At 43.2% G+C, this 25,194-nt stretch overlaps 1 protein-coding gene across 4 annotated transcripts in view; it reads right to left on the bottom strand.

Annotated features, from left to right (window-relative positions):
- Positions 1-25,194, bottom strand: part of GTF2H4 (general transcription factor IIH subunit 4) — a 35,454-nt gene that overhangs the window by 5,508 nt on the left and 4,752 nt on the right. For all 4 annotated transcript variants that reach the window (XM_068267337.1, XM_068267336.1, XM_068267338.1 and 1 more), the window contains exons 3-11: positions 24,792-24,896; positions 22,692-22,823; positions 17,049-17,145; positions 15,472-15,560; positions 12,349-12,457; positions 11,183-11,251; positions 10,982-11,065; positions 4,727-4,859; positions 1,243-1,373 (exon numbers count right to left, since the gene is read on the bottom strand). In XM_068267337.1, coding sequence (XP_068123438.1) covers positions 1,243-1,373; positions 4,727-4,859; positions 10,982-11,065; positions 11,183-11,251; positions 12,349-12,457; positions 15,472-15,560; positions 17,049-17,145; positions 22,692-22,823; positions 24,792-24,896 — 949 coding nt within the window. The remainder of the gene's footprint in view (positions 1-1,242; positions 1,374-4,726; positions 4,860-10,981; positions 11,066-11,182; positions 11,252-12,348; positions 12,458-15,471; positions 15,561-17,048; positions 17,146-22,691; positions 22,824-24,791; positions 24,897-25,194) is intronic.

The raw sequence follows: 25,194 nt of genomic DNA on the forward strand, positions 1-25,194 counted from the left end.
AACTGCAAGCCTGGTCAACCATTTTTTCTGGTATTGTGAAATTAAAGTACTCATGTACGCACAGTTTTAGATCTGAAAAAAAAAAAAAAAAAAAACAACGCACCACCACACAACTAGTCTACTCCTGGATTCCTTCGCTGCCTTTTCCGCCCTGTCAGCTCTCCCATTCCGCCACTGCGTCCTCTCGTATTTGCCATCATCTTCACCAATATGGCGCTGTCTCAGAAGTAACCCGAAAGTACTTCCGGGTCAGCACCATAGCAGTAAAGATGACAGCAGTTACAGGAGGACACCGCAGCGGAATGGGAGAGGCGACAGGTCGGAAAAGGCAGCGAAGGCATCCAGGAGTAGGCGAGTTGTGCGGTGGTGCTTTTTTTCCCTCAGGTCTTTAACCATTTAAGCTGCGTGGACGTGAGCTTCACATCCACAGCGGCAGCAGCTAGAGCAGCAGGGACGCGCCAGTCACGTCCCTGCAGTTTGGGTGGTCTGCAGGCAATCGTGCGGGCAGATGCCTGCGATCGTACTGCTGCTGCTAGCAGGGGGGGGGGGGGCGGGAGGAATTGGCTGCCAGGGACAAAAGTTCCCTGTGCCAATCCAAGCATGTCCGCTGAGAATAAACACTGTTTTTGTTTAAAAAAACAGTGTTTATTCTTTACATACAGCCACTGCGCTATCTCCCACCGCTGATTTCCGCCGCCGATGTTTAATTTATGAATGGAAACAATATTTCCATTCATAATCTCCCCGCCGCCACTGTGATCGGAGATTTCCAATGGAAGCCTACGTCACTTCCCCCTAGTTACAATGTTATGATACATTGTATCCTATTAGCATATGTATGCTAATAGGATTTTTGCTCCTGGATAGTGCTAATGTAGCATGAACTAATCCCCGCAGGGCAGCCGCTTTGCGGTATTAGTTTTAGACCCTGCATAGTTTGGCATGCGAAAGCAAATGCATATTTGCATGAGCAATGTCTCGTGATTAGCCAATTAGGCCAAATTTGCAAAGCCAGATTTATCAGGTTCTACTTGGTTGATGCACACATTTTTTCTTTGTTGTAACTAGCTTCAGCATTATGTTTGGATCTAACAGCATGCCAAGTGATGACAGTGTAGGGTTTACTTGTGTAGTATCCAGTCAAGAATTTGTAACATAATACATAAAATAATATGCCTACTATTCAATTCAGAAAGAGAACACTTATATAATCCATCGTCTATAAGTTTCATCCCTTCATACCTGATCGGCAGTGATACCATTGCCAATAGCTTGCTGAACACTCTCCCTTGTAACCTGTGCTACGACGAGGTTTGGAAATCGATATAACATCTCCGAAAAGAGAGCAATGAGGGCAATCTGCAGCTCGGAGTCTGTAGAGACAGAAGCAGTAAAATGCATTCTACTACTAATACATGCAACAAGATCAAAGGACACCTGAAGTGACAGTGATAGGGAGGCTGCCATATTTTTCCCATATAAAACAATACTGTTGCTTGGCAGCCTTGCTGATCTGCAGCATTGTTGTTCAGAGTCTATGGGTAAAATTATTAGTGGCAGAGGATCAGCAGGAACCCAGACAACTGGTATTGTATAAAATGAAATAAAAATTGCAGCCACCATATGCTCCTGATCACAGATGTCCTTTAATTAAATGCTCATTTTATTTTTTTATGAAAGCGGTAACAAAATACATAGTGAAGCGGCCACTTAGGCAGACTGTATTCTAAAATTGCCAGTTGGAGGATTGTTTTTCTGGAAAGCAAGAGAGCTAAGCCCAACCATAAGCATTGCTGTGATTGCTCAGAAACACCGGCCGGGTAAGTGAACTCAATTAAACTATTCACCTAGCACATAGAGTGGTTTGCAAAAGTATTCGGCCCCCTTGAAGTTTTCCACATGTTGTCATATTACAAACCTGAATCAAGGTTATTGGAATTCCATGTGATAGACCAATACAAAATGGTGTACACCTGAGAAGTGGAACGAAAATCATACATGATTCCAAACATTTTTTACAAATAAATAACTGCAAAGTGAGGCGTGCGTAATTATTCAGCCCCCTTTGGTCTGAGTCCAGTGAGTTGCCCATAGACCTTGCCTGATGAGTGCGAATGACTAAATAGAGTGCACCTGTGTGTAATCTAATGTCAGTACAAATACAGCTGCTCTGTGACAGCCTTAGAGGTTGTCTAAGAGAATATTGGGAGCAATAACCCCATGAAGTCCAAAGAACACACCAGACAGGTCAGGGATAAAGTTATTGAGAAATGTAAAGCAGGCTTAGGCTACAAAAACAATTTCCAAAGCCTTGAACATCCCACGGAGCACTGTTCAAGCGATCATTCAGAAATGGAAGGAGTATGGCACAACTGTAAACCTACCAAGACAAGGCCATCCACATAAACTCACAGGCCGAACAAGGAGAGCACTGATCAGAAATGCAGTCAAGAGGCCCATGGTGACTCTGGACGAGTTGCAGAGATCTACAGCTCAGGTGGTGGAATTTGTCCATAGGACAACTATTAGTTGTGCACTGCACAAAGTTGGCCTTTATGGAAGAGTGGCAAGAAGAAAGCCCTTGTTAACAGAAAAGCATAAGAAGTCCCATTTGCAGTTTGCCACAAGCCATGTGGGGGACACAGCAAACATGTGGAAAAAGGTGCTCTGGTCAGATGAAACCAAAATGGAACTTTTGGGCCAAAATGCAAAACACTATGTGTGGCGGAAAACTAACACTGCACATCACTCTGAACACACCATCCCCACTGTCAAATATGGTGGTGGCAGCACCATGCTCTGGGCGTGCATCTCTTCAGCAGGGACAGGGAAGCTGGTCAGAGTTGATGGGAAGATGGATGGAGCCAAATACAGGGCAAACTTGGAAGAAAACCTCTTGGAGACTGCAAAAGACTTGAAACTGGGGCGGAGGTTCACCTTTCATCAGGACAATGACCCTAAACATAAAGCCAGGGCAACAATGGAATGGTTTAAAACAAAACATATCCATGTGTTAGAATGGCCCAGTCAAAGTCCAAATATAAATCCAATCAAGAATCTGTGGCAAGATCTGAAAACTTCTGTTCAAAAACGCTCTCCATCTAATCTGATTTGGCTGGAGCTGTTTTGCAAAGAAGAATGGGCAAGGATTTCAGTCTCTAGATGTGCAAAGCTGGTAGAGACATACCCTAAAAGACTGGCAGCTGCAATTGCAGCAAAAGGTGGTTCTACAAAGTATTGACTCAGGGGGCTGAATAATTACGCACACCCCACTTTGCTGTTTTTGGGGTTTTTTTTTTTAAATGTTTGGAATCATGTATGATTTTCGTTCCACTTCTCACGTGTACACCACTTTGTATTGGTCTTTCACGTGGAATTCCAATAAAATTCATTCATGTTTGTGGCAGTAATATGACAAAATGTGGAAAACTTCAAGGGGGTCGAAACACTTTTGCAAACCACTGTATCATTTCCAATAAATTAGGAGCCCATGACTAAAAACAAATACTCTATAGATCGGTCTCTATTAAGCTGTGGTATGTTTGATTGGATATTAACCTCATGTTTCAACACAATAAGTCTTTAACTATGTACCTTATTATAACTACACTAGAGTACTTTGGAATATTGACTCTGTATTAGCCTACTATTTTGTTTTTCACGGTTTCAAAATGTTTATTGAAGTTTTTGGTTTAAAGCAATAACAGATCGTAGCATCACTAAGGAGCACAACAGTGGAGAAACATGAACTTGAGGAGCATACAAGAAAAAAAGAAGGCAACCTCGATAAAAATCACATTAAGCATCATCTCTAAAATAAATGACAAAAAACATTGGGGTGTCATTCATAGTCCAAGTTTCCAACCATATACAGTGAAGGGGAGGCAAACTGGCCCATAAAAAAGAGGAGAAAGAACAGCTATAGAAAGATGGAATGAAGAGTAAAGAAAGAGAAAAGAACAAAAATAACACCAGAGCAGATCTAATCAGTGTCCATCAACCTGTTTTAGGACAGGCCAATATAAAGACACCAGGGATCCCAGGTCTTATCGAACTTATCAGTTCTGTCTTCCAAAATACTGGCCATCTTACCCTATGCCATGAAGGTAGTAACTATTTTTAACCTCCTCAAACGACTCAAATTGTGTCCTCCAGGAGCGTGCAATGATTTGCTTCGCTACCACAAAAATAAAGCTCGCCAGTATTCTATGGGTTTTGTTAAGGGATTCCATCTTGATGGGCAACAGTACTGGCCATGGATCCTTCAGGATCACTTTTCCAAACAGTGATCGAAGCAGTCTATACATTCTGGACCAGACCAACATTGTGCAGGACCAGAAAATATGTAGCACATCTCCTCTGGCATTGCAGCCTATGAAACAGAGCCCTGAGCCAGCGCCAGGTACATGAGATAGCCTAGTGACGACCCAGTACCAGTGAAGGAGCACCTTAGAGGCTGACTCGAACCACTACTAGGTTCAAAGATAGTTTTAGGGACTTCTAAATCTCCGCCCATTCCTCTTTGGATTTCTGCCCATTCACTATTTTTTGTTTTTGAGCAATGTAACTGGCTATTGTGTGTTACTTTGACTCGTCATCGAAGTTTTCTCATTTTCTTGAATACTGAAACTTTTTTCAAACTCAGAGATTGTTGAAACTAAAATATCCACCAGGCACAGTAACGCAACCCATAAAAGTAAAATTGTTGGTGCGAACATTTACTAACCTGTATAGGCGTATAGCCTATAGTTAGTTTCCACCAAAATAAAGCCTTGCTTATGGATGTCCAGTGTAGTGCCGGATATCCCAGATGCTAGATTAATAGCCAAACGTGTTGGGTAATAACGTCGAGACTTCCTCTGCAAATGAATATAAAGCATCTCATCAATTGCAATTAAAATGACTTCGTAATGTAGATATAAGGCACTGCAACTCCTCTGAAGTCAGAAAATGCCCTAAAATGTATGATACTCTAAATATAAAACATCAAATGCAGACAGTCTGCAGTAGCAACACATTACTATGCCATTCAAGAACCTGTGTATGCCCCATTATATGTAAATGTCGCATCTTCACATTCTTGGATTCAGAAAAAAAATCGCAAGCAGGTGTGGACAGCATAAGACCACAAGCTAGCATTACACAACATATGAAGAGGTAGGAGCGGAAAGCGAGGCAGATTCCATAAAAGCCCTTCACTGTCAGCAGGGCATGAGATACAAAAGTGTCCGCAGTGGGGGGTGGCACCTCTGATGCAGCGATTGAGATCACGAAACAGCTGTCAGGCTACCTTTTGCCCTCCCCCCACAGCTGACACATTGTATTGCATGCCCAGCTGACAAAGATATTTTAAAGAGACACTGAAGTGAAAAAAAAAATGATATAATGATTTGTATGTGTAGTACAGCTAAGAAATAAAACATTAGGAGCAGAGATATAAGTCTAATATTGTTTCCAGTAAAGGAAGAGTTAAACTTCAGTTATCTTTGCAAAAAAGAGCCATTGAGCTTCAAGACTTTCAAAGTCGCAGAGAGCTCTGTCTTCTGAAGCTTGTTATTTTAACTGTCAGTCACTGTATTTTCTTTTTCTCTCCACAGGACAGGTCAATAGTTCACTGGGCTGCTCTGAAAAATCATTTAGAATGCTGAGTAGTGTGTAAACTGCAAATATTAGAGAATGATGCAATGTTATAAAAGACACTGCAGTGGGATGCGAAAGTTTGGGCAACCTTGTTAATCGTCATGATTTTCCTGTATAAATCGTTGGTTGTTATAATAAAAAATATCAGTTAAATATATCAAATAGACACACACAGTGATATTTGAGAAGTGAAATGGAGTTTATTGGATTTACAGAAAGTGTGCAATGATTGTTTAAACTAAATTAGGCAGGTGCATAAATGTGGGCACCACAAGAAAAAAAAAAAAAAAAAAACAGTATTTAGTAGATCCTCCTTTTGCAGAAATTTCAGCCTCTAAACGCTTCCAGTAGGTTCCAATGAGAGTCTGGATTCTGGTTGAAGGTATTTTGGGCCATTCCTCTTTACAAAACATCGCCCACGCTGTGGCTGAAGAAAATGCTTCCTCTGCTTTACCCTCGCATAAAGCATCTCCTTGTGTAAAGTGCACCAAATGGTTGAAAGATGCAAAGTGACTCCATCTGCAGCAAGATGATGTTGTATGTCTTTGGTGCTGGTCTGTGGGTTGACTGACTGTTCTCACCATTCGTCGCTTCTGTCTGAGATCTTTCTTGGTCTACCACTTCGAGCCTTGACTTGAACTGAGCCTGTGGTCTTCCATTTCCTCCATATGTTCCTAACTGTGGAAACAGACAGCTGAAACCTCTGAGACAGCTTTCTGTATCCTTCCCCTAAACCAGACATAGGCAAACTTGGCCCTCCAGCTGTTAAGGAACTACAAATCCCACAATGCATTTGCCTTTATGAGTCATTACTGTGGCTGTCAATGCATTGTGGGATTTGTAGTTCCTCAACAGCTGGAGGGCCAAGTTTGCCCATGCCTGCCCTAAACCATGATGGTGAACAATCTTTGTCTTCAGGTCATTTGAGAATTGTTTTGAGACCCCCATGTTGCTACTCTTCAGAGAAAATTAAAAGGAGAAAAACTTACAACTGACCTCCTTAAATACTCTCTCATAATTGGATTCGCCAGCGTATGTAGGACAGGGGTCACTGACCTTAGCAAGCCAACTTGAGTTCCAATAATCAGTTCTAAAGGTTTTGGAATCAATAAAATGACAAATATGCCCAAATTTATCCACCTGCCTAATTTTGTTTAAACAATTATTGCGCACTTTCTGTAAATCCAATAAACTTAATTTCACTTGTCAGGGGTGTGTGTGTGTGTGTGTGTGTGTGTGTGTGTGTGTGTGTGTGTGTGTGTGTGTGTGTGTGTGTGTGTGTGTGTGTGTGTGTGTGTGTGTGTGTGTGTGTGTGTGTGTGTGTGTGTGTGTGTGTGTGTGTGTGTGTGTGTGTGTGTGTGTGTGTGTGTGTGTGTGTGTGTGTGTGTGTGTGTGTGTGTGTGTGTGTGTGTTTTTAACTGACATTTTTTTTTTTTATCGTAACAACCAACGATTTATACAGGAAAAATCTTGACGATTAACAAGGTTGCCCAAACTTTCGCAACCCACTGTGTATAACTGAAAATAAAAAATGAGAATATTTTCTTTGCTACTAATGTTCTAGTAAGTAACTGCACAATCAATTATATATATTTTTTCTCTTCAGTGTCTCTTTAAGGAATTGTTGCCTCGCTCGCCTCTCAAACCACTTCACAATTGAATCTACATAGGAGTACGGTATCCAGTTATCTCAATACCAGTTTTCCTGTCCCCTGCAGACATCTAGTGCCAGATTATGCAAGAATGTATGTAGAATAACATTAAATAATATGTGTAGGCTTAAAACTTTATTTCCGTGCATAACAATTACAATTCCAGCAGAATTAACTAGGGCTTTAAAATGAAATTGTATAAGAATTAATTTTTGCCCGGGTCTGCACATCCAGCAGTTTGCTTCTACCTCATGCTAGTCCCTTCGCGCTTGCTAGGATTTGGTCGGCTTACTTGTCTCTGGCAGTGATGTGGTTAATGTCCTAATGAAGCAGAACAGACTACAATCCCTGCCACAGCCACTGCCCCCTAGTGACTGGAAGATAGGAGATTGCAGTAGGTTCCACTTTCTATGACATTAAACCAGAGGAGGATCATCCACCAGGCAACCTAGGCAGGTGCTTGGGGCCTAGTGGGTGTCAAGGAGCCCATCTGCTGCCTCCTTTGACCTCTCTCCACTTCAGCTTACCAAAAAGACCACAAGGGGGCCCAAATCTACTACCTTGCCTAGGGCCCCATTACATCTTCATCCATCTCTGCATTAAACATAAGATGTCCGTGGTTCAGAGTTGCCAGGGATGGCGAGTAGAATGGGGGAGGAAAGAAGAAGAGTCAGTGGCAGATACAGACTGCTCACAGCCTGATGTTTAGACTTTTATACATTTTTAAATGCACATTTTTTTCTTTTTATAATTGCAGGTCTGTGGGGGTTGCAACTATAAACAATACATGTGAAGTAGAACTTTATACAGCCTGTATAAAAATACAAACAATAGTGGATCTGGCATATTGCTCTATTTCAGAGTTGTGCAATTTAACCACTAAAAGCGGACCCAAACCAAAAACTTTTTTTAATTCAAAATATTTAGTTGCACCACTCTGACACATACACAGATAAATAAACACTCCTTGAAGCCTATGAGCATTTCAGTGCATGCTTTTCACCCTTCTTTTCATTACTAGGGTTACACAGGTGGCAGCCATTAGCAAATCCTCCTTTGCTGGACACCATCTACTCCACCAGTTTGCCGGATTCTGTCCCGGCAATATGAAAGGAAGGGAGGGGTTTCTCCAATAAAATGTAAAATATTCTATATTTATCATCATGCAGCTGAAAAAAGGCTGCTGCTGCTATTTATTATTAGAATTTAGAAAATAGATTTTATTTCTGAAATCTTGTATTTTTAATTTGGGTCCACTTTAAGGACCAGGGGATTTTGTATGATCTGTGCTGCGTGGGCTCTCCAGCCCGCAGCACAGATCGTGATTGCTGCAGGGCGATCAGACTTCCCCACCCCCCTTTTTTTTCCCCACTAGGGGGATGTCCTGCTGGGGGGGGGTCTGATCGCCGCCACTCTGTGTGGCTGAGCAGGGGAGGGGCTCCTCAAAGCCCCCCTCCGCAGCGATATTCCTCCCTCCTGCTCTGGCTATGGGCGGCACAGGACAGCGATCCGTCCTGTACCGCCTCTAATAGGCTTTAGCCTATCAGACGCAGGGCTGTAGAGTCGGTCCAAAAATCCACCGACTCCGACTCCTCAGTTTAGGATTCCACCGACTCCTCTAATTTGCATATTACAATTTTGTTGATTAAAAGTATGTAACGTGAAATTCGTCTCTTAACTGCCAACGCTTAGGAATTTTACAAGACAACTGAAGTGAGAAGGATATGTAGACTACTATATTTATTCCCTTTAGACTAAAACTAGTCCTTGGTAAGAGTACTTGTAAAAGGTACAATCCGGAACAAAGAACATCTATCAGGCCCTAGGCAATGTAAGCGTGGGTACATGTAAGAATGATGTGCAGGTACTCTGCAGGGGAATAAGGAGATTGTAAACACACAACACCTCTGTGTTCAATGTGCACAGCATTCTCAGTGGATTTCCTGCAGCTCTGTGGGGAGTGCATATGTAGAGTATAGTACTACTGTGTAACAAAGTAAACCTGAGACTGATGAAATTAAAGTTTTATACATACCTGGGGCTTCCTCCAGCCGCCTTCAGGATAATCAGTCCCTCGTTGTCCTCCTCCACCACCTGGATCTTCTGATATGAGTCCAGGTACTTGAGCCAGTCGGGCGTAGTGCGCATGCACACACTCCACCGCCAGGAGCATACTACACCTGTGCAGCACTATTGCGCAGGTGCAGAATGTTCCTGGCTGTGGGAGCGGCATATGGCCGGACAGCGCTGACTGGCTGAATTACCAGGACTCATAGCAGAAGATCCGGGTGGTGGAGGACAGCGAGGGACTGATTAGCCTGAAGGGGGCTGGAGGAAGCCCCAGGTATGTATAAAACTTTACTTTTCATCTGTCTCAGGTACCCTTTAATTTGCAGTCACTAAACCAAATTTTAACAACATATCAAATTATTTGATTTCATCAGCAAAGGGAGTGCATACATTTGCATAAATCAGCATCAATGCAGAATTATTTCCATCTCATTGACCATCTCTACTAGTGACACAGCTACACATCAGGCTTTATTCTTACAGCATAGATGTTATTTAGTATATATAAGAGATTCCTGTGTACACATCATATATACAGTCACAATCAGATATGTATATCTGACCTTAAAAATACGGGGACTGCTTTATTGAAGCAGCACAAGTAACTAATTTTGATTGGTTTATTTCATTTTTGTGGACTAAGCACAGCTATTACTGTATATATACTGTATATATACATTATTTTTAATGACTATTATCTGAGAAATAGAACATTTTATCAAATTTTCTATTTTAATTACAGTTACAAATTCATTAGGAGTCGGAGCATTTTTCCCGACTCCGACTCCAGGCACCCAAAATTGCCCGACTCCACAACTCCGACTCCACGACTCTGACTCCGACTCCACAGCCCTGATCAGACGGCGGCGATCCCTGGCCAATCAGCGACAGCAGCGGCGTATGATGTAAATACAGGGGATTTCTTTTCCCCGTGTTTACAATTAGCCTGCGAGCCGCGATCGGAGGCTCGCAGACTGTTCACGGAGACACCCTCCGTGAACTGACATGAAACTAACCACAACAGTTCCCTAGTGGTTAGAGCTTTCACCCTACCTCCCACATATGGTTTCCCTGGTGTTCTAAGGCTACAACTCCAATATAGCTTTCTTGTTGGTCTAGAGCGTCCACACATAATACAAAGTGGGGAAACCACTTGAGGGCAAAACTTAATGGCTCTGAGGGCCAGATTTGGCATGTATGTTTCATTAGAATCTATTGCTGCCACACACTGCACATTCATTTCTAAAAAAAAAAAAAAAAAAAAAAAAAAAAGACTGCCACTCACCCATGTGTCACTAACCTATCTCACCGGCACGCTCATTTCTGTGTGCCTCTTTCATTTTCCAGAGCTCATACAGCATGAACATGATTTCAGCCAGGAATGGATCCAAATTATGATCGGGCAGCCCTGTTGGGGCATCTATATTCAGCAGATTCACCAACAGTGATCAATTCTGTCGAAGAATGTATGAGCAGCTTTGTGTCAACCCGCTGAAATCAACTAATAAAACAAAATTGTTAAACTGGCCTGTTTCACGCAAGGCAGTTCAACGCTGGAGGTGAAATCGCACAGTACAGAAGAAAGGATTTTTAAACTAAAACAGCCCTGGGTGACTGACCTTTCTCTGAAACACAAGACCGAATTCCCGCAGATGCTGTAGGAAAGTCTGCAAGGAGTCACTCATTCCTTCCACAGAGTAATCCTAAAAAAATTAAAAAAATAAAAAAATAAAAAAAAAAAAAAAGCACACATAAGATAGTAAACTTTAAGAAGAAAATTATACAGTGAAGCGTACAGTAGATTTTTCAACTCAGAATACCTTTCCCAGTGTTGAAAAACTCAGCTGGAACATGAAAGAAAGAATTTCTACCAAATTCATCCCCCGGGTCTGCAAAGGTAAGAGCACAATAAAGCATGTTATATAAGCATCCACTGACCAATCTGAAGAAATGCATAGGGGTGTTGGGACTATTCCACTGGCTGCATTCTTAGCAGCTACCAGTACCTCTCACTACCACAGACTATATACTACTGGATTCCACAGCTATGCGTGCCATGAATCTACTCAAGTAACCTCATTTTCCTTATATCAGCATCAGGCCTCTTTCACACTGCAAATCACAAATCCGAATTCCGATTTTCCCTGGATGCTATCAACACAAGACGAAAAATGCCAAAAAAAAAAAAAAAAAAAAAAAAAAAAAAAGAAAATGCAGCATGCAGGATCAATTCAAAAATCACAAATTTGAATCTCATGTAGTGTGCAAGAGGCCGAGTTGTAAAAATATCTTACATTCACATGACATCTGTGTATTGATATTGACTGCTTTGATGTTCCAGGCAAAAGAACATTAATAGTCATATGTTCAAACCAACAGCCCTGTTCCCACAAAAGCGCAAAATAGGTTAGCACACCATTAGCTTCATTATAAAGTTTTTATTCAATACATCAGCCGTCCACAAACAAAGCAGCTCCTGGTTTGCGGACTACTCATGTACAGGTAAGTACTCGATTAACAAACATCCGACTTAAAAAACTACCCCTAATTTTTGAGAAAATTAGTATTAAAAAAAAATAAAAATTAAAGAAAAGAATGGTTTTGAAACCAGTAAAATGACATTTTTCTGCAGTACATTGGGGGACAGAGGTGACACAGGGGGGGGGGGGGGGGGGCACTGGAGGCACAGAGCAGGTACAGGGGACAGAGATGGCACAGCGTTTTGACTTATGGACAGATTCAAGTTAACAATGAACGTACAGTCCCCATCTTGTTTGTAAATTGGGGACTACCTGTTTTCATTCAATTATAAAAATAAAACAAAAAAAAAAACAAAACCACACAACTTGTTTTTGGGATTGCGCTGGGTCTATACAGTATATGCATATAAACAAATTCTGATCGCATCATCCCAATAGCTTTTAATATTGCTTGGATAAAATAATTAAATACATTTTGCATTGCGTGTTGCAAAGGTGGTACTTACTTCAGCCGTCTTCAGATACTGCAGCATGAAATACCAGAGCTGGGAAGCTGTATCCAGAAGCAAGAACTGAAATCCAGCCGAAGATATGCTTGGAGGTTCTCCAGAGTCACTATATTATGATGTGCAGAAATGCACAGAATAAGAATGACATGCAAACTCACTGAGAATATGTAGCGAATATTTACAAGAAAAGAAAAAAAAGTAAAAGCATCAAGGGGCATCTTGCCACATATATCTAAAAGGTAGTTGTAATATGCACGGTATGGACGCAGTGCTACATGTTACAACTGCCAACTACTGCGCTCAGTTGAGGGGAGAGGCAGTAAGGGGGATTACTGTTAAGTTGCATAGATCGCATCACATTGCTTGGATCCTACAGCTTAAAGAGGAACTTCAGCCTAAACAAACATACTGTCATTACGTCAAGAGGCGGCCTTAGAGTACGCGGGGTCTGGGGCGAGTGTCATATGTGCGGCCTAGAGCCATAAGTGTAGGCCATGTACCGTATCGCCATGTTCACGGGCTTGTCCACCTCTAATGCACTATGCCTTATTATTGTTTAAAAACTTGTTAAAGGCCACTAAGCTAACCAATATAGGAACAATTACAATATGTAATGTAAACAAATGGCCAATGGTACCACCATTTGCCGTTTGATTACATTACGTATTGTAATTATTGTTATATTGATTTAGTGGCCTTTAACCAACTGATGGATTCTGGGATGGCCTGGGATGGGTGCTAGGATGAATGGGGATTCCAAATTTTGTATTTCTATCCACACATGATCCCCAGCCAGCCTAGCACCCATCCCCAGCTCCTCAGCCAGCTTGGAATCTATTCCTTGCTGTCCAACCATCCTAGCACCAATCCCCAGCTCTCCAAGGCAACCTAGCACCCATTCCCAGCTCCCCAGCCAGCATAGCACCCATCCCCAGCTCTCCAGCCAGCCTAGCACCCATTCCCAGCTCTCCAGAGAGCCTACCACCCATCCCCAGCTCTCCAGCCAGCCTAGCACCCATCCCCAGCTCTCCAGCCAGCCTAGCACCCATCCCCAGCTCTCCAACCAGCCTAGTACCCATCCCAAGCCAGCCTAGCACCCATCTTCAGCTTTCCAGCCAGCCTAGCACCCATCCCCAGCCAGCCTAGCACCCATCCCCAGCTCCTCAGCCAGCCTAGTACCCATCCCCAGCACCCCAGCAAGCCTAGCACCCATCCCCAGATCTCCAGACAGCCTAGTACCTCTCCCAATCTCCCCAGCCAGCAAAGTACACATCTCCAGCTCTTCAGCTAGCTTAGAACCCATCCCTTGCTTCCCAGCCATCCTAGCAACAATCTCCAGCTCTCCAAGGCAGCCTAGCACCCACCTCCAGCTCCCCATCCAGCCTAACACCCATCCACAGTTCCCCATCCAGCCTAACACCCATCCTTAGCCAGTCTGGCACACACCCTAAGCCTGTACCTATCCCTAGCTCCCCAACCAGCCTCTACCTATCCCTAGCTCCCCATCAAACCTAGCACCAATCCCCAGCCAGTCTGGAGGCTCCAGCCTGAGCCCCCTCCGGCACCAGTCCATGCTCGACTGACCTAAATGCCCCTGGGGCCATCAGGCTGAGGCTCTTGCACATTACCTTAATTTGACATTTGGCAAGCTTCATGTTAGTGCAGAATGACTTTGATGAACAGAGGCGCCAGCAGAATAAAAACAACAATTAAAAGTTTTAAAATATGCTGGGGAGGCAGTGGTGGACTTACCTCCGAAAGCAGACTAGACTACTTGTCTGACATAAATAAACACTTTATTAGTACCCCAATAGATGCAACGTGTTTCGCAGGACCAAGCCCGCTTCATCAGGCAATAAAACAGGGGACAAAACAGTAGCTCTCAGGTAGCACATATAGCGCCTATGTTAGTGCAGAAATTCATTACAAAAATGAAAACGGCATAGTACAGTAAAGCATGCTGAAGACAAAAACCTAAGCAATAAAAAGGAGGTTGGTGCAAAAAATAAGGTGCATAAAACAAAATAGGAAGATCTGAGTATTTGTAAATGGCACACTGCTCAGAATACAAACAGCTAGACTTCTGTAGACCTTTCCTTCACCACCACCAAAATGAGCATGGTTTGGCGGGCATGGCACGTGGGGCCCTCTTCAGGTGCAGGGCCTGGGGCAATCGCCCCACTTGCCCCCCCCCCCCCCCCCCCAAAAGGCCACCTCTGAATTACGTTACATTAGTTATGTTAATTAAAATAGATAGGTAATATAATCTCTTACCCACCCTGTTTAAAAAGAACAGGCAAATGTTTGTAATTTCATGGGGCAGCCATCTTTTTGGTTGAAAGGGGTTGACAGGGAGCATGAGACACAGTTCCAACTGTCCTGATCATTCCTCCTAGCTGCTAGGCAACGAGAACAACAACATCAGAAATCCCATCATGTTTTGCACAGTATCAAGGGAAAAATGCCTGGACAGTTTTCTTTGATGGGGTGGAGCTTAGCTTCTGTGCAGCTAAAAGTTAGGCTTCGGTAAGAAAAACAAAGTTCTGATGCTGTGAAACTGTTAAAGAAACACCAAGCCTTTTCAGTGCTGCTGAGAAGATTTTTATTCTGGAGGTTCACTTTAAGTGTAAGGCAATGACCCATGTAGAACCTCTATGTTACATTCCAAACAGAGAGGCCAAAGTATTTCTTCTACTCAATGCTACTTGCAGAGATTATATACGCAATCTGATCATATATGGTCAGAATGGGCATCCATCTACAAACCTGTACCTGGTATAAGCAGTTGATTGGATAGTGTTGGCCAATTGGCACAGCAACGCACTGCCTCTGCATTGTTGTTGTCCATTTCAGCACTGCCCCCCTACAACGCTGAGTTGCATTCCAAAACATGGGTAGCAATGCACACACAGGAAAAAAAAGAAAGTATGCTCCAACTGTTAACGTGCACATAATGCGTCACGTTACTGTAATGGTATCAGTGGCACCACACAACTAATGTGCCGATGTGAACACACCATTACAATAAAGTATTATTATATTGTCTGACATGCCCCAGTGCTAAAACATTATAAATACCATTTTTTTGTTTTCAAACAGTTTTAAAACATGCAGATTTACCTTTTCATAAGACCGGCTTGAATGAGAAGTTGTGCTAGATCTTGACTAACTGTAGCATTTGGTGATCCAACCATAAACTGCAGAATAACCTACAAACCAAATAACGTACATTCAAGAGTTTAGGGATACAGAAAAGCCTGGATAGTAACATGTAAGGTACTCTCTGGCCAACAAATGCCAAGAATATAAAAATCCAGAATTCCCACATCATAGCATGCTTCTGATGAGTCACTAAGGGGCGATGAAACATGTTGATGTGGAAACAGCATGGCATTGACGTGACATGAGATCAATGCGGAGGTGAGCCAAACCAGCCCAGTGGCCCACGCATGGGGTAGAGCCCGCTAAAACTGTGTGACTTTATACATCATTTTATTGTAAGTGTGCACTCTTATTCATATTACATTTCCTATATGGTTTTACACTGTGGTGGCCTGAATGTTTTCTTTGTCTGAGGTGTACCGATATATGAAAACTGTGCAAAAGGAAGCAGTTTAAGAGAGTCCTGAGAGGCGGAGGAGGCCTAGACCCCGATGCACTGTGGACCCATCTAGCGGAGAGTCAGATATAAAAGGTGAGTGGACCTGAACTCAAAACTTCCTCTCTGCTCTAGAAGATAAACAAAAGCATAACAACATCTAAAGGGACACTGAAGCAAAAAAACAAAAAAAACAAAAAAAAAAAACCCTTATGATATAATGAATTGTATGTGTAGTACAGATAATTCATAGAACACTAGTAGCATAGAAAAGGGTTTTAGATTTTTTTTTTATTATTGCATCATTCTCTCTAATATTTGCAATTTACAAACTGAACTCTGTATTCTAAACTATGACACAGAGCAGGAAAGTTCAAGGGGTCATTAGCTCTGCAGTGAAACCTTAAAGGGAATCTAAAGTGAAAATAAAGTTATGACATCATGATTTGTATGTGTAGTACAACTAAGAAATAGACCATTAGTAGCAAAGACATATTGTTTCCAGTACAGGAAGAGTTAAACTATGCAAAAGAGCTTCTCTGAGCTCTCCAACTAATTTAGTCATCTACAGAGCTCTTTTCTGGAGCACTTCTCTCAACCTGTCTCTCGCTGTTTTTTGTTTGTTTAAAGTGGACCTGAACACTTGCACAGGACAGAAGGAAACAGAGAAATGCATTGTTCTGCAAAAAAATATAATTGGATGCCTAATTACAACATCAAGAGGGCCCCACAGAGATGCTAGGTAATTTATTACAAAAAAAATAAAATAAAAAAAATAAAAATGATAAGACCAGTCTATTTGAGTGGGACATTCTTGATGTTGTAATCAGGCATCCAATGTCATTTATTGTAGAACAATGTACCTCCTTTTCAATGTCCAGTGTATATAAGCTGTGTTCTAAATTTTGTCAGTGTACAGGAATCAGTCTGAAGAAGACTTCATAGCCGAAAGCTTACTGCTTTTCCTTCTGAGTTAGCCAGTAAATGGTATTATCCGGATTCAAAACTTCTTGCTATCAACTGTAACAAAGAAATGTTTTTCTTTAACTAAAGCTTGTACACAGATAACACTGGGACCAGATACAAACAGATTTTTTACCTCCCATCTGCCCTCTGCATATTTATCCAGAGAAGGAACATCCTTTCCATGTTTATCAGGACCCATCTGGCTGCCATCGTCTGCCCAGGCTTTGCCTCTACACAGGAGAAAACAGAAAAAAGTGAAACAAATAAGGCACGCTACACTCTACCCGTATATGGCACAAGGGGGGTTATTTACCATTGTCATTGCAAGGTATAAGTATTAGTATTTAGCAGAATTCAGCTGGCAGAATAAAAAGGTTATTTCTTGTCGGACCTATGTAATTAACCTCTTTTTACCATTCGGTACTTTAAAATGACCAGAGAAAGTTTGTCTGTTTCTAAAACAAATGTTTCCTTTTAAACTGGGATTGGATAATTAACCACTTGAGGACCACAGTCTTTTCGCCCCTTAAGGACCAGAGCCTTTTTCTCCATTCAGACCACTGCAGCTTTCACGGTTTATTGCTCGGTCATACAACCTACCACCTAAAGGAATTTCACCTCCTTTTCTTTTCACTAATACAGCTTTCTTTTGCTGCTATTTGATTGCTGCTGCGAGTTTTAGTTTTTATTATATTCATCAAAAAAGACATGAATGTTGGCAAAAAAATGACTTTTTTAACTTGCTGTGCTGACATTTTTCAAATAAAGTAAAATGTCCTATACATTTGGAGCGCGAAAGTTATTCTGCTACATGTCTTTGATAAAAAAAAAAAAACCATTGAGTGTATATTTATTGGATTGGGTAAAAGTTATAGCGTTTACAAACTATGGTGCCAAAAATGAATTTTCCCATTTTCAAGCATCTCTGACTTTTCTGCGCACCTGTCAGGTTTCATGAGGGGCTAAAATTCCAGGATAGTACAAATACCCCCCAAATGACCCCATTTTGGAAAGAAGACATCCCAAAGTATTCAGTGAGAGGCATGGTGAGTTCATAGATTTTATTTTTTGTCACAAGTTAGCGGAAAATGACACTTTGTGAAAAAAAAAAAAAGTTTCCATTTCTTCTAACTTGCGACAAAAAAAAATTAAATCTGCCACGGACTCACTATGCTCCTCTCTGAATACCTTGAAGTGTCTACTTTCCAAAATGGGGTCATTTGTTGGGTGTGTTCACTGTCCTGGCATTTTGGGGGGTGCCTAATTGTAAGCACCCCTGTAAAGCCTAAAGATGCTCATTGGACTTTGGGCCCCTTAGCGCAGTTAGGCTGCAAAAAAGTGCCACACGTGGTATTGCCGTACTCAGGAGAAGTAGTATAATGTGTTTTGGGGTGTATTTTTACACATACCCATGCTGGGTGGGAGAAATATCTCCGTAAATGACAATTGTTTTATTTTATTTTTTTTTTTTACACACAATTGTCTATTTATAGAGATATTTCTCCCACTCAGCATGGGTATGTGGAAAAATACACCCCAAAACACATTATACTACTTCTCCTGAGTACGGCGATACCACATGTGTGGCACTTTTTTGCACCCTAACTGCGCTAAGGGGCCCAAAGTTCAATGAGTACCTTTAGGATTTCACAGGTCATTTTGCGACATTTGGTTTCGAGACTACTCCTCACGGTTTAGGGCCCCTAAAATGCCAGGACAGTATAGGAACCCCACGAATTACCCCATTTTAGAAAGAAGACACCCCAAGGTATTCCGTTAGGAGGATGGTGAGTTCATAGAAGATTTTTTTTTTTTGTCACAAGTTAGCGGAAATTGATTTTAATTGTTTTTTTTCACACAGTGTCATTTTCCGCTAACTTGTGACAAAAAATAAAATCTTCTATGAACCCACCATACTCCTAACGGAATACCTTAAGGTGTCTTCTTTCTAAAATGGGGTCATTTGTGGGGTTCCTATACTGCCCTGGCATTTTAGGGGCCCTAAACCGTGAGGAGTAGTCTTGAAACCAAATGTCGCAAAATGACCTGTGAAATCCTAAAGGTACTCATTGGACTTTGGGCCCCTTAGCGCACTTAGGGTGCAAAAAAGTGCCACACATGTGGTACCGCCGTACTCAGGAGAAGTAGTATAATGTGTTTTGGGGTGTATTTTTACACATACCCATGCTGGGTGGGAGAAATATCTCTGTAAATGACAATTGTTTGATTTTTTTTTTTACACACAATTGTCCATTTACAGAGAGATTTCTCCCACCCAGCATGGGTATGTGTAAAAATACACCCCAAAACACAATATACTACTTCTTCTGAGTACGGCGATACCACATGTGTGACACTTTTTTGCAACCTAGGTGCGCTAAGGGGCCTAACGTCCTATTCACAGGTCATTTTGAGGCATTGGATTCTAGACTACTGCTCACGGTTTAGGGCCCCTAAAATGCCAGGGCAGTATAGGAACCCCACAAGTGACCCCATTTTAGAAAGAAGACACCCCAAGGTATTCTGTTAGGAGTATGGTGAGTTCATAGAAGATTTTTTTTTGTCAAAAGTTAGCGGAAAATGACACTTTGTGAAAAAAAAAAAACAATACATATCAATTTCCGCTAACTTGTGACAAAAAATAAAATCTTCTATGAACTCATCATACACCTAACAGAATACCTTGGGGTGTCTTCTTTCTAAAATGGGGTCACTTGTGGGGTTCCTATACTGCCCTGGCATTTTAGGGGCCCTAAACCGTGAGGAGTAGTCTTGAACCCAAATGTCTCAAAATGACCTGTGAAATCCTAAAGGTACTCACTGGACTTTGGGCCCCTTAGCACAGTTAGGCTGCAAAAAAGTGTCACACATGTGGTATCGCCGTACTCAGAAGAAGTAGTATAATGTGTTTTGTGGTGTATTTTTACATATAACCATGCTGGGTGGGAGAAATATCTCTGTAAATGACAATTGTTTGATTTTTTTTTTTACACACAATTGTCCATTTACAGAGAGATTTCTCCCACCCAGCATGGGTATGTGTTAAAAATACACCCCAAAACACATTATACTACTTCTCCTGAGTACGGCGATATGACATGTGTGACACTTTTTTGCAGCCTAGGTGCGCTAAGGGGCCTAACGTCCTATTCACAGGTCATTTTAAGGCATTTGTTTTCTAGACTACTATTCACGGTTTAGGGCCCCTAAAATGCCAGGGCAGTATAGGAACCCCACAAGTGACCCCATTTTAGAAAGAAGACACCCCAAGGTATTCCATTAGGGGTATGGTGAGTTCATAGAAGATTTTATTTTTTGTCACAAGTTAGTGAAAAATGACACTTTGTGAAAAAAACAATAAAAATCCAATTTCCGCTAACTTTTGACAAAAAATAAAATCTTCTATGAACTCATCATACACCTAACAGAATACCTTGGGGTGTCTTCTTTCTAAAATGGGGTCACTTGTGGGGTTCCTATACTGCACTGGCATTTTACGGGCCCAAAACTTTGAGTAGTCTGGAAACCAAATTTCTCAAAATGACTGTTCAGGGGTATAAGCATCTGCAAATTTTGATGACAGGTGGTCTATGAGGGGGCAAATTTTGTGGAACCGGTCATAAGCAGGGTGGCCTCTTAGATGACAGGATGTTTGGGGCCTGATCTGATGGATAGGAGTGCTAGGGGGGTGACAGGAGGTGATTGATGGGTGTCTCAGGGGGCGGTTAGAGGGGAAAATAGATGCAATCAATGCACTGGGGAGGTGATCGGAAGGGGATCTGAGGGTTTGGCCGAGTGATCAGGAGCCCACACGGGGCAAATTAGGGCCTGATCTGATGGGTAGGTGTGCTAGGGGGTGACAGGAGGTGATTGATGGGTGTCTCAAGGTGTGATTAGAGGGGGGAAATAGATGCAAGCAATGCACTAGCGAGGTGATCAGGGCTGGGGTCTGAGGGCGTTCTGAGGTGTGGGCGGGTGATTGGGTGCCCGCAAGGGGCAGATTAGGGTCTAATCTGATGAGTAACAGTGACAGGTGGTGATAGGGGGTGATTGATGGGTAATTAGTGGGTGTTTAGAGGAGAGAAGAGATGTAAACACTGCACTTGGGAGGTGATCTGATGTCGGATCTGCGGGCGATCTATTGGTGTGGGTGGGTGATCAGATTGCCCGCAAGGGGCAGGTTAGGGGCTGATTGATGGGTGGCAGTGACAGGGGGTGATTGATGGGTGGCAGTGACAGAGGGTGATTGATAGGTGATTGACAGGTGATCAGTGGGTTATTACAGGGAATAACAGATGTAAATATTGCACTGGCGAATTGATAAGGGGGGGTCTGAGGGCAATCTGAGCGTGTGGGCGGGTGATTGGGTGCCCGCAAGGGGCAGATTAGGGTCTAATCTGATGGGTAACAGTGACAGGTGGTGATAGGGGGTGATTGATGGGTAATTAGTGGGTGTTTAGAGGAGAGAAGAGATGTAAACACTGCACTTGGGAGGTGATCTGATGTCGGATCTGCAGGCGATCTATTGGTGTGGGTGGGTGATCAGATTGCCCGCAAGGGGCAGGTTAGGGGCTGATTGATGGGTGGCAGTGACAGGGGGTGATTGATGGGTGGCTGTGACAGGGGGTGATTGATAGGTGATTGACAGGTGATCAGTGGGTTATTACAGGGAATAACAGATGTAAATATTGCACTGGCGAATTGATAAGGGGGGGTCTGAGGGCAATCTGAGCGTGTGGGCGGGTGATTGGGTGCCCGCAAGGGGTAGATTAGGGTCTAATCTGATGGGTAACAGTGACAGGTGGTGATAGGGGGTGATTGATGGGTGATTGATGGGTAATTAGTGGGTGTTTAGAGGAGAGAAGAGATGTAAACACTGCACTTGGGAGGTGATCGGATGTCGGATCTGCGGGCGATCTATTGGTGTGGGTGGGTGATCAGATTGCCCGCAAGGGGCAGGTTAGGGGCTGATTGATGGGTGGCAGTGACAGGGGGTGATTGACGGGTGATCAGGGGGGATAGATGCATACAGTACACGGGGGGGGTCTGGGGAGAATCTGAGGGGTGGGGGGGGTGATCAGGAGGGAGTAGGGGGCAGATTAGGGACTAAAAAAAAAAAATAGCGTTGACAGATAGTGACAGGGAGTGATTGATGGGTGATTAGGTACAAACAGTGGTCTGGGGGGTGGGCAAGGGGGGGGGTCTGAGGGGTGCTGTGGGCGATCAGGGGGCAGGGGGGGAAATCAGTGTGCTTGGGTGCAGACTAGGGTGGCTGCAGCCTGCCCTGGTGGTCCCTCGGACACTGGGACCACCAGGGCAGGAGGCAGCCAGTATAATAGGCTTTGTATACATTACAAAGCCTATTATACATACGTGCAGCGGCGATCCGGGTGCTAGTAACCCGCCGGCGCTTCCGAACGGCCGGCGGGTTACAGCGAACGGTGGGCGGAGCCAGTCCCCGGCGGCTGATCGCGTCACGAATGACGCGATCGCCGCATAGCCACTCCCGCAGCCGCCCCCGCCGATGGGCGTATTACGGTCGTTTGGGCCCGGACTTTGCTGCCGCCCATCGGCTGGGGGTGGTCCTTAAGTGGTTAAAATGATCATGTGACTGAAAGCCAGGGCTGTGTAGTCGAGGAATTAAACAGGCTAAACTCTCTAAATACAGACAGGGTGCAATTCTCTATGTATCTCTTCAGTCCTGTGCAAGAGTTCAGGTCCACTGTAAGATATGCGAGTGAAAAATGTTAACTTGCATAAAAATAAAGTCTCTTACCCTCCCAATAATGCAATTCTAAGATTCTCTTTGAAAATTGTATTTAAAATAAAGCCTTGCAGTCCACCAGGAAGCTGCTGAGTGTGCCACAGTCGCAGGCCAGACAGGATTTGTGTATTCTCTTCATGTTCCCTGAAATAGTAATAGTAATTAGCATCAAGAAACTATTAACGCACACACACAAGTAATAATATTATTATTATTATCTCTATTGACTCCTTATTTAGAGCAATAGTTCCCCAACTGTGGAACTAGCACCACAATTGTCATAAGTGGGACCCTAGGGAGCCTCAGAAGTTATTTGGTGTTACAACATTATGTGCAGAATTGCCTTGTGGTAGAACATGCCTTCCCCTTGCATGTGGTTATGGGCCCCAGAGCTCAGTGGAACAATCAAGCACTGATAAATATCAAAGGAAGACTATGAAAGAGTAAGGTTAGGACTTGAATAGGAGGGTTAAGGGATAGCGTAAGTTAGTATTGTTTAGGGCTAAGATAAGGCTAAAGCTGGCCATACACTGGCCCGATTTGCCGCCGCTTCGACAGCAGATTCGTTCACTGGGATCGAATCTGCTGCCAATCGTTCGCGCTACACGCCGAATTTCGATCCATTTCGTCCGATCCCATCGATCGCTCCGTGCAGAAAATTACCATCGATCGCCCACGGGTAGCGAGCGCATCGCTAGCGGCGTTCGAGTGCCCGACGACCGACGCAATAGAGCGGCAATACATTACCTGCTCCGCCGGCGCGACTACCCCCGGTCACCGCTGCTCCATGTCCGCGCTGGTCTCCGGCATGCTTCAGTTCCTCCTGCCCCGCAGGAAGTTTAAACAGTAGAGGGCGCTCTACTGTTTAAACTTCCTGCCGGGCAGGAAGAGGTAAAGCATGCTGGACCTGGAGACCAGCGCGGACACGGAGCAGCGGAGACCTGGGGACTGGAGTCGTGCCGGCGGAGCAGGTAATGTATGCGGGCGGGGGGGGGGGGGAGCGGCGGCAGCACCACCACCACCACAACAGATTGTGAACGGTTTCAGGCTGAAATCGGTTCACAATCTGTTTGCAGTAAAGGTAGCCATACGATCCCTCTCTGATCAGATTCAATCAGAGAGGGATCTATCTGTTGGTCGAATCTGATGGCAAATCGAACAGTGTATGGCTACCTTAAGCATCAGAAGAGTGATATACATTGAGGAAAGCTCATTGTTAAAGCAGTATTGTCACCATAAAAATCAAATTTCAACAGCAACTGGTCTGAGTGTATTAAATGATAAAGATGCTAATCCTGCATTCAAAACTTTTTCTGCTGTTATGGTTTGGAGTTATCACATACTTTATGAGCACTGGCCCTAGTGCCAAACAGTTGAATGCTGGGAGTTATTTTTATCTATAATATATTCCTCTTCTTCCATTTATTTCCCTGCTTAGCTGCTTATCAGAAACACCCTCTGATCACTTGTGTTTACAAGCAAGGCTGAGATTGGAGGATAAGACAAATGTTGTACACGAGATGCTCTTCCACTAACCGTTATTTAATCGCACTACAGATCCCACCCCATAGGTACTCTGCGTGATGTAGCAACTAACTACTCAATACCAACCTCCCTTTCCACTCAAAGTGTCTGAGCTTATGTAATATGTGACATGTACGTACCAAACTGTGTGCTGTGTACCTATTATACCATTATATGCTACACTATACGCTTGTATGCATTATGACCCTGCTCACAATCCTCAAAGTATGTTATGGTTTAAAGAAAAAAAAGCAACCGACAGCACTATGGAGGCACACACGGACACAGAAACCTGGGATTTTATTAGGTAGGATAAAATACCTGCCTTAAAGGAAGCCTAGAATATGTTGGTTGCCATTTCTAAAGCCTTTTACACACTAACTACTGTTGCCTGACAAAGATCGTGACACGATCTCTCAGGCAGAAGTTCGTGGCTAAGACTGTACAGACATGTCCCTAGCCAGGGCGCTAGCAACGCATTCTGTCATTGAGGAGGATAGCAGATAGATGATGTGCGAAGCACGACAGAAGGGGCAGAGAGCAAGAGATAACAGACTTCAGACAATATCATTATGGCATGCATCTTACTTGTGATTTTCTTTTTTCACCCACAATGCAACAGCTGCTTGAGGCAAAGGCTGTTCAAGGAAGAGCATGCGCATCACATAATTCTTGGCAAGGCTGGGGAGCTCCCTGTGAAGAAACATTTTTGGTAATTAGGTTGTACTAGTTGGCTTCCTACAGTTGAGACAAATCCTGCAATAAATATGCAGCGTGTCTACTTCTTGCTTTCATGGAAGCAAACATAGGGTTAACATCCTCTGAGATTCATGTGCTGACACAGCTAAAAGATCAAAAAGACAGCTAAACTCTATAAATGCATACAGGGTGCATTCCTCTATGTTTTCCTTCTGTCTTGTGCAAGAGGTCAGGTCCACATTAATCATATAGACATTCCCTGGCTCCTAGCTGACCAGAATATTCTATCTTA

The sequence above is a fragment of the Hyperolius riggenbachi genome, chromosome 2 (assembly GCF_040937935.1).
Source record: "Hyperolius riggenbachi isolate aHypRig1 chromosome 2, aHypRig1.pri, whole genome shotgun sequence".
NCBI lineage: Eukaryota > Metazoa > Chordata > Amphibia > Anura > Hyperoliidae > Hyperolius > Hyperolius riggenbachi.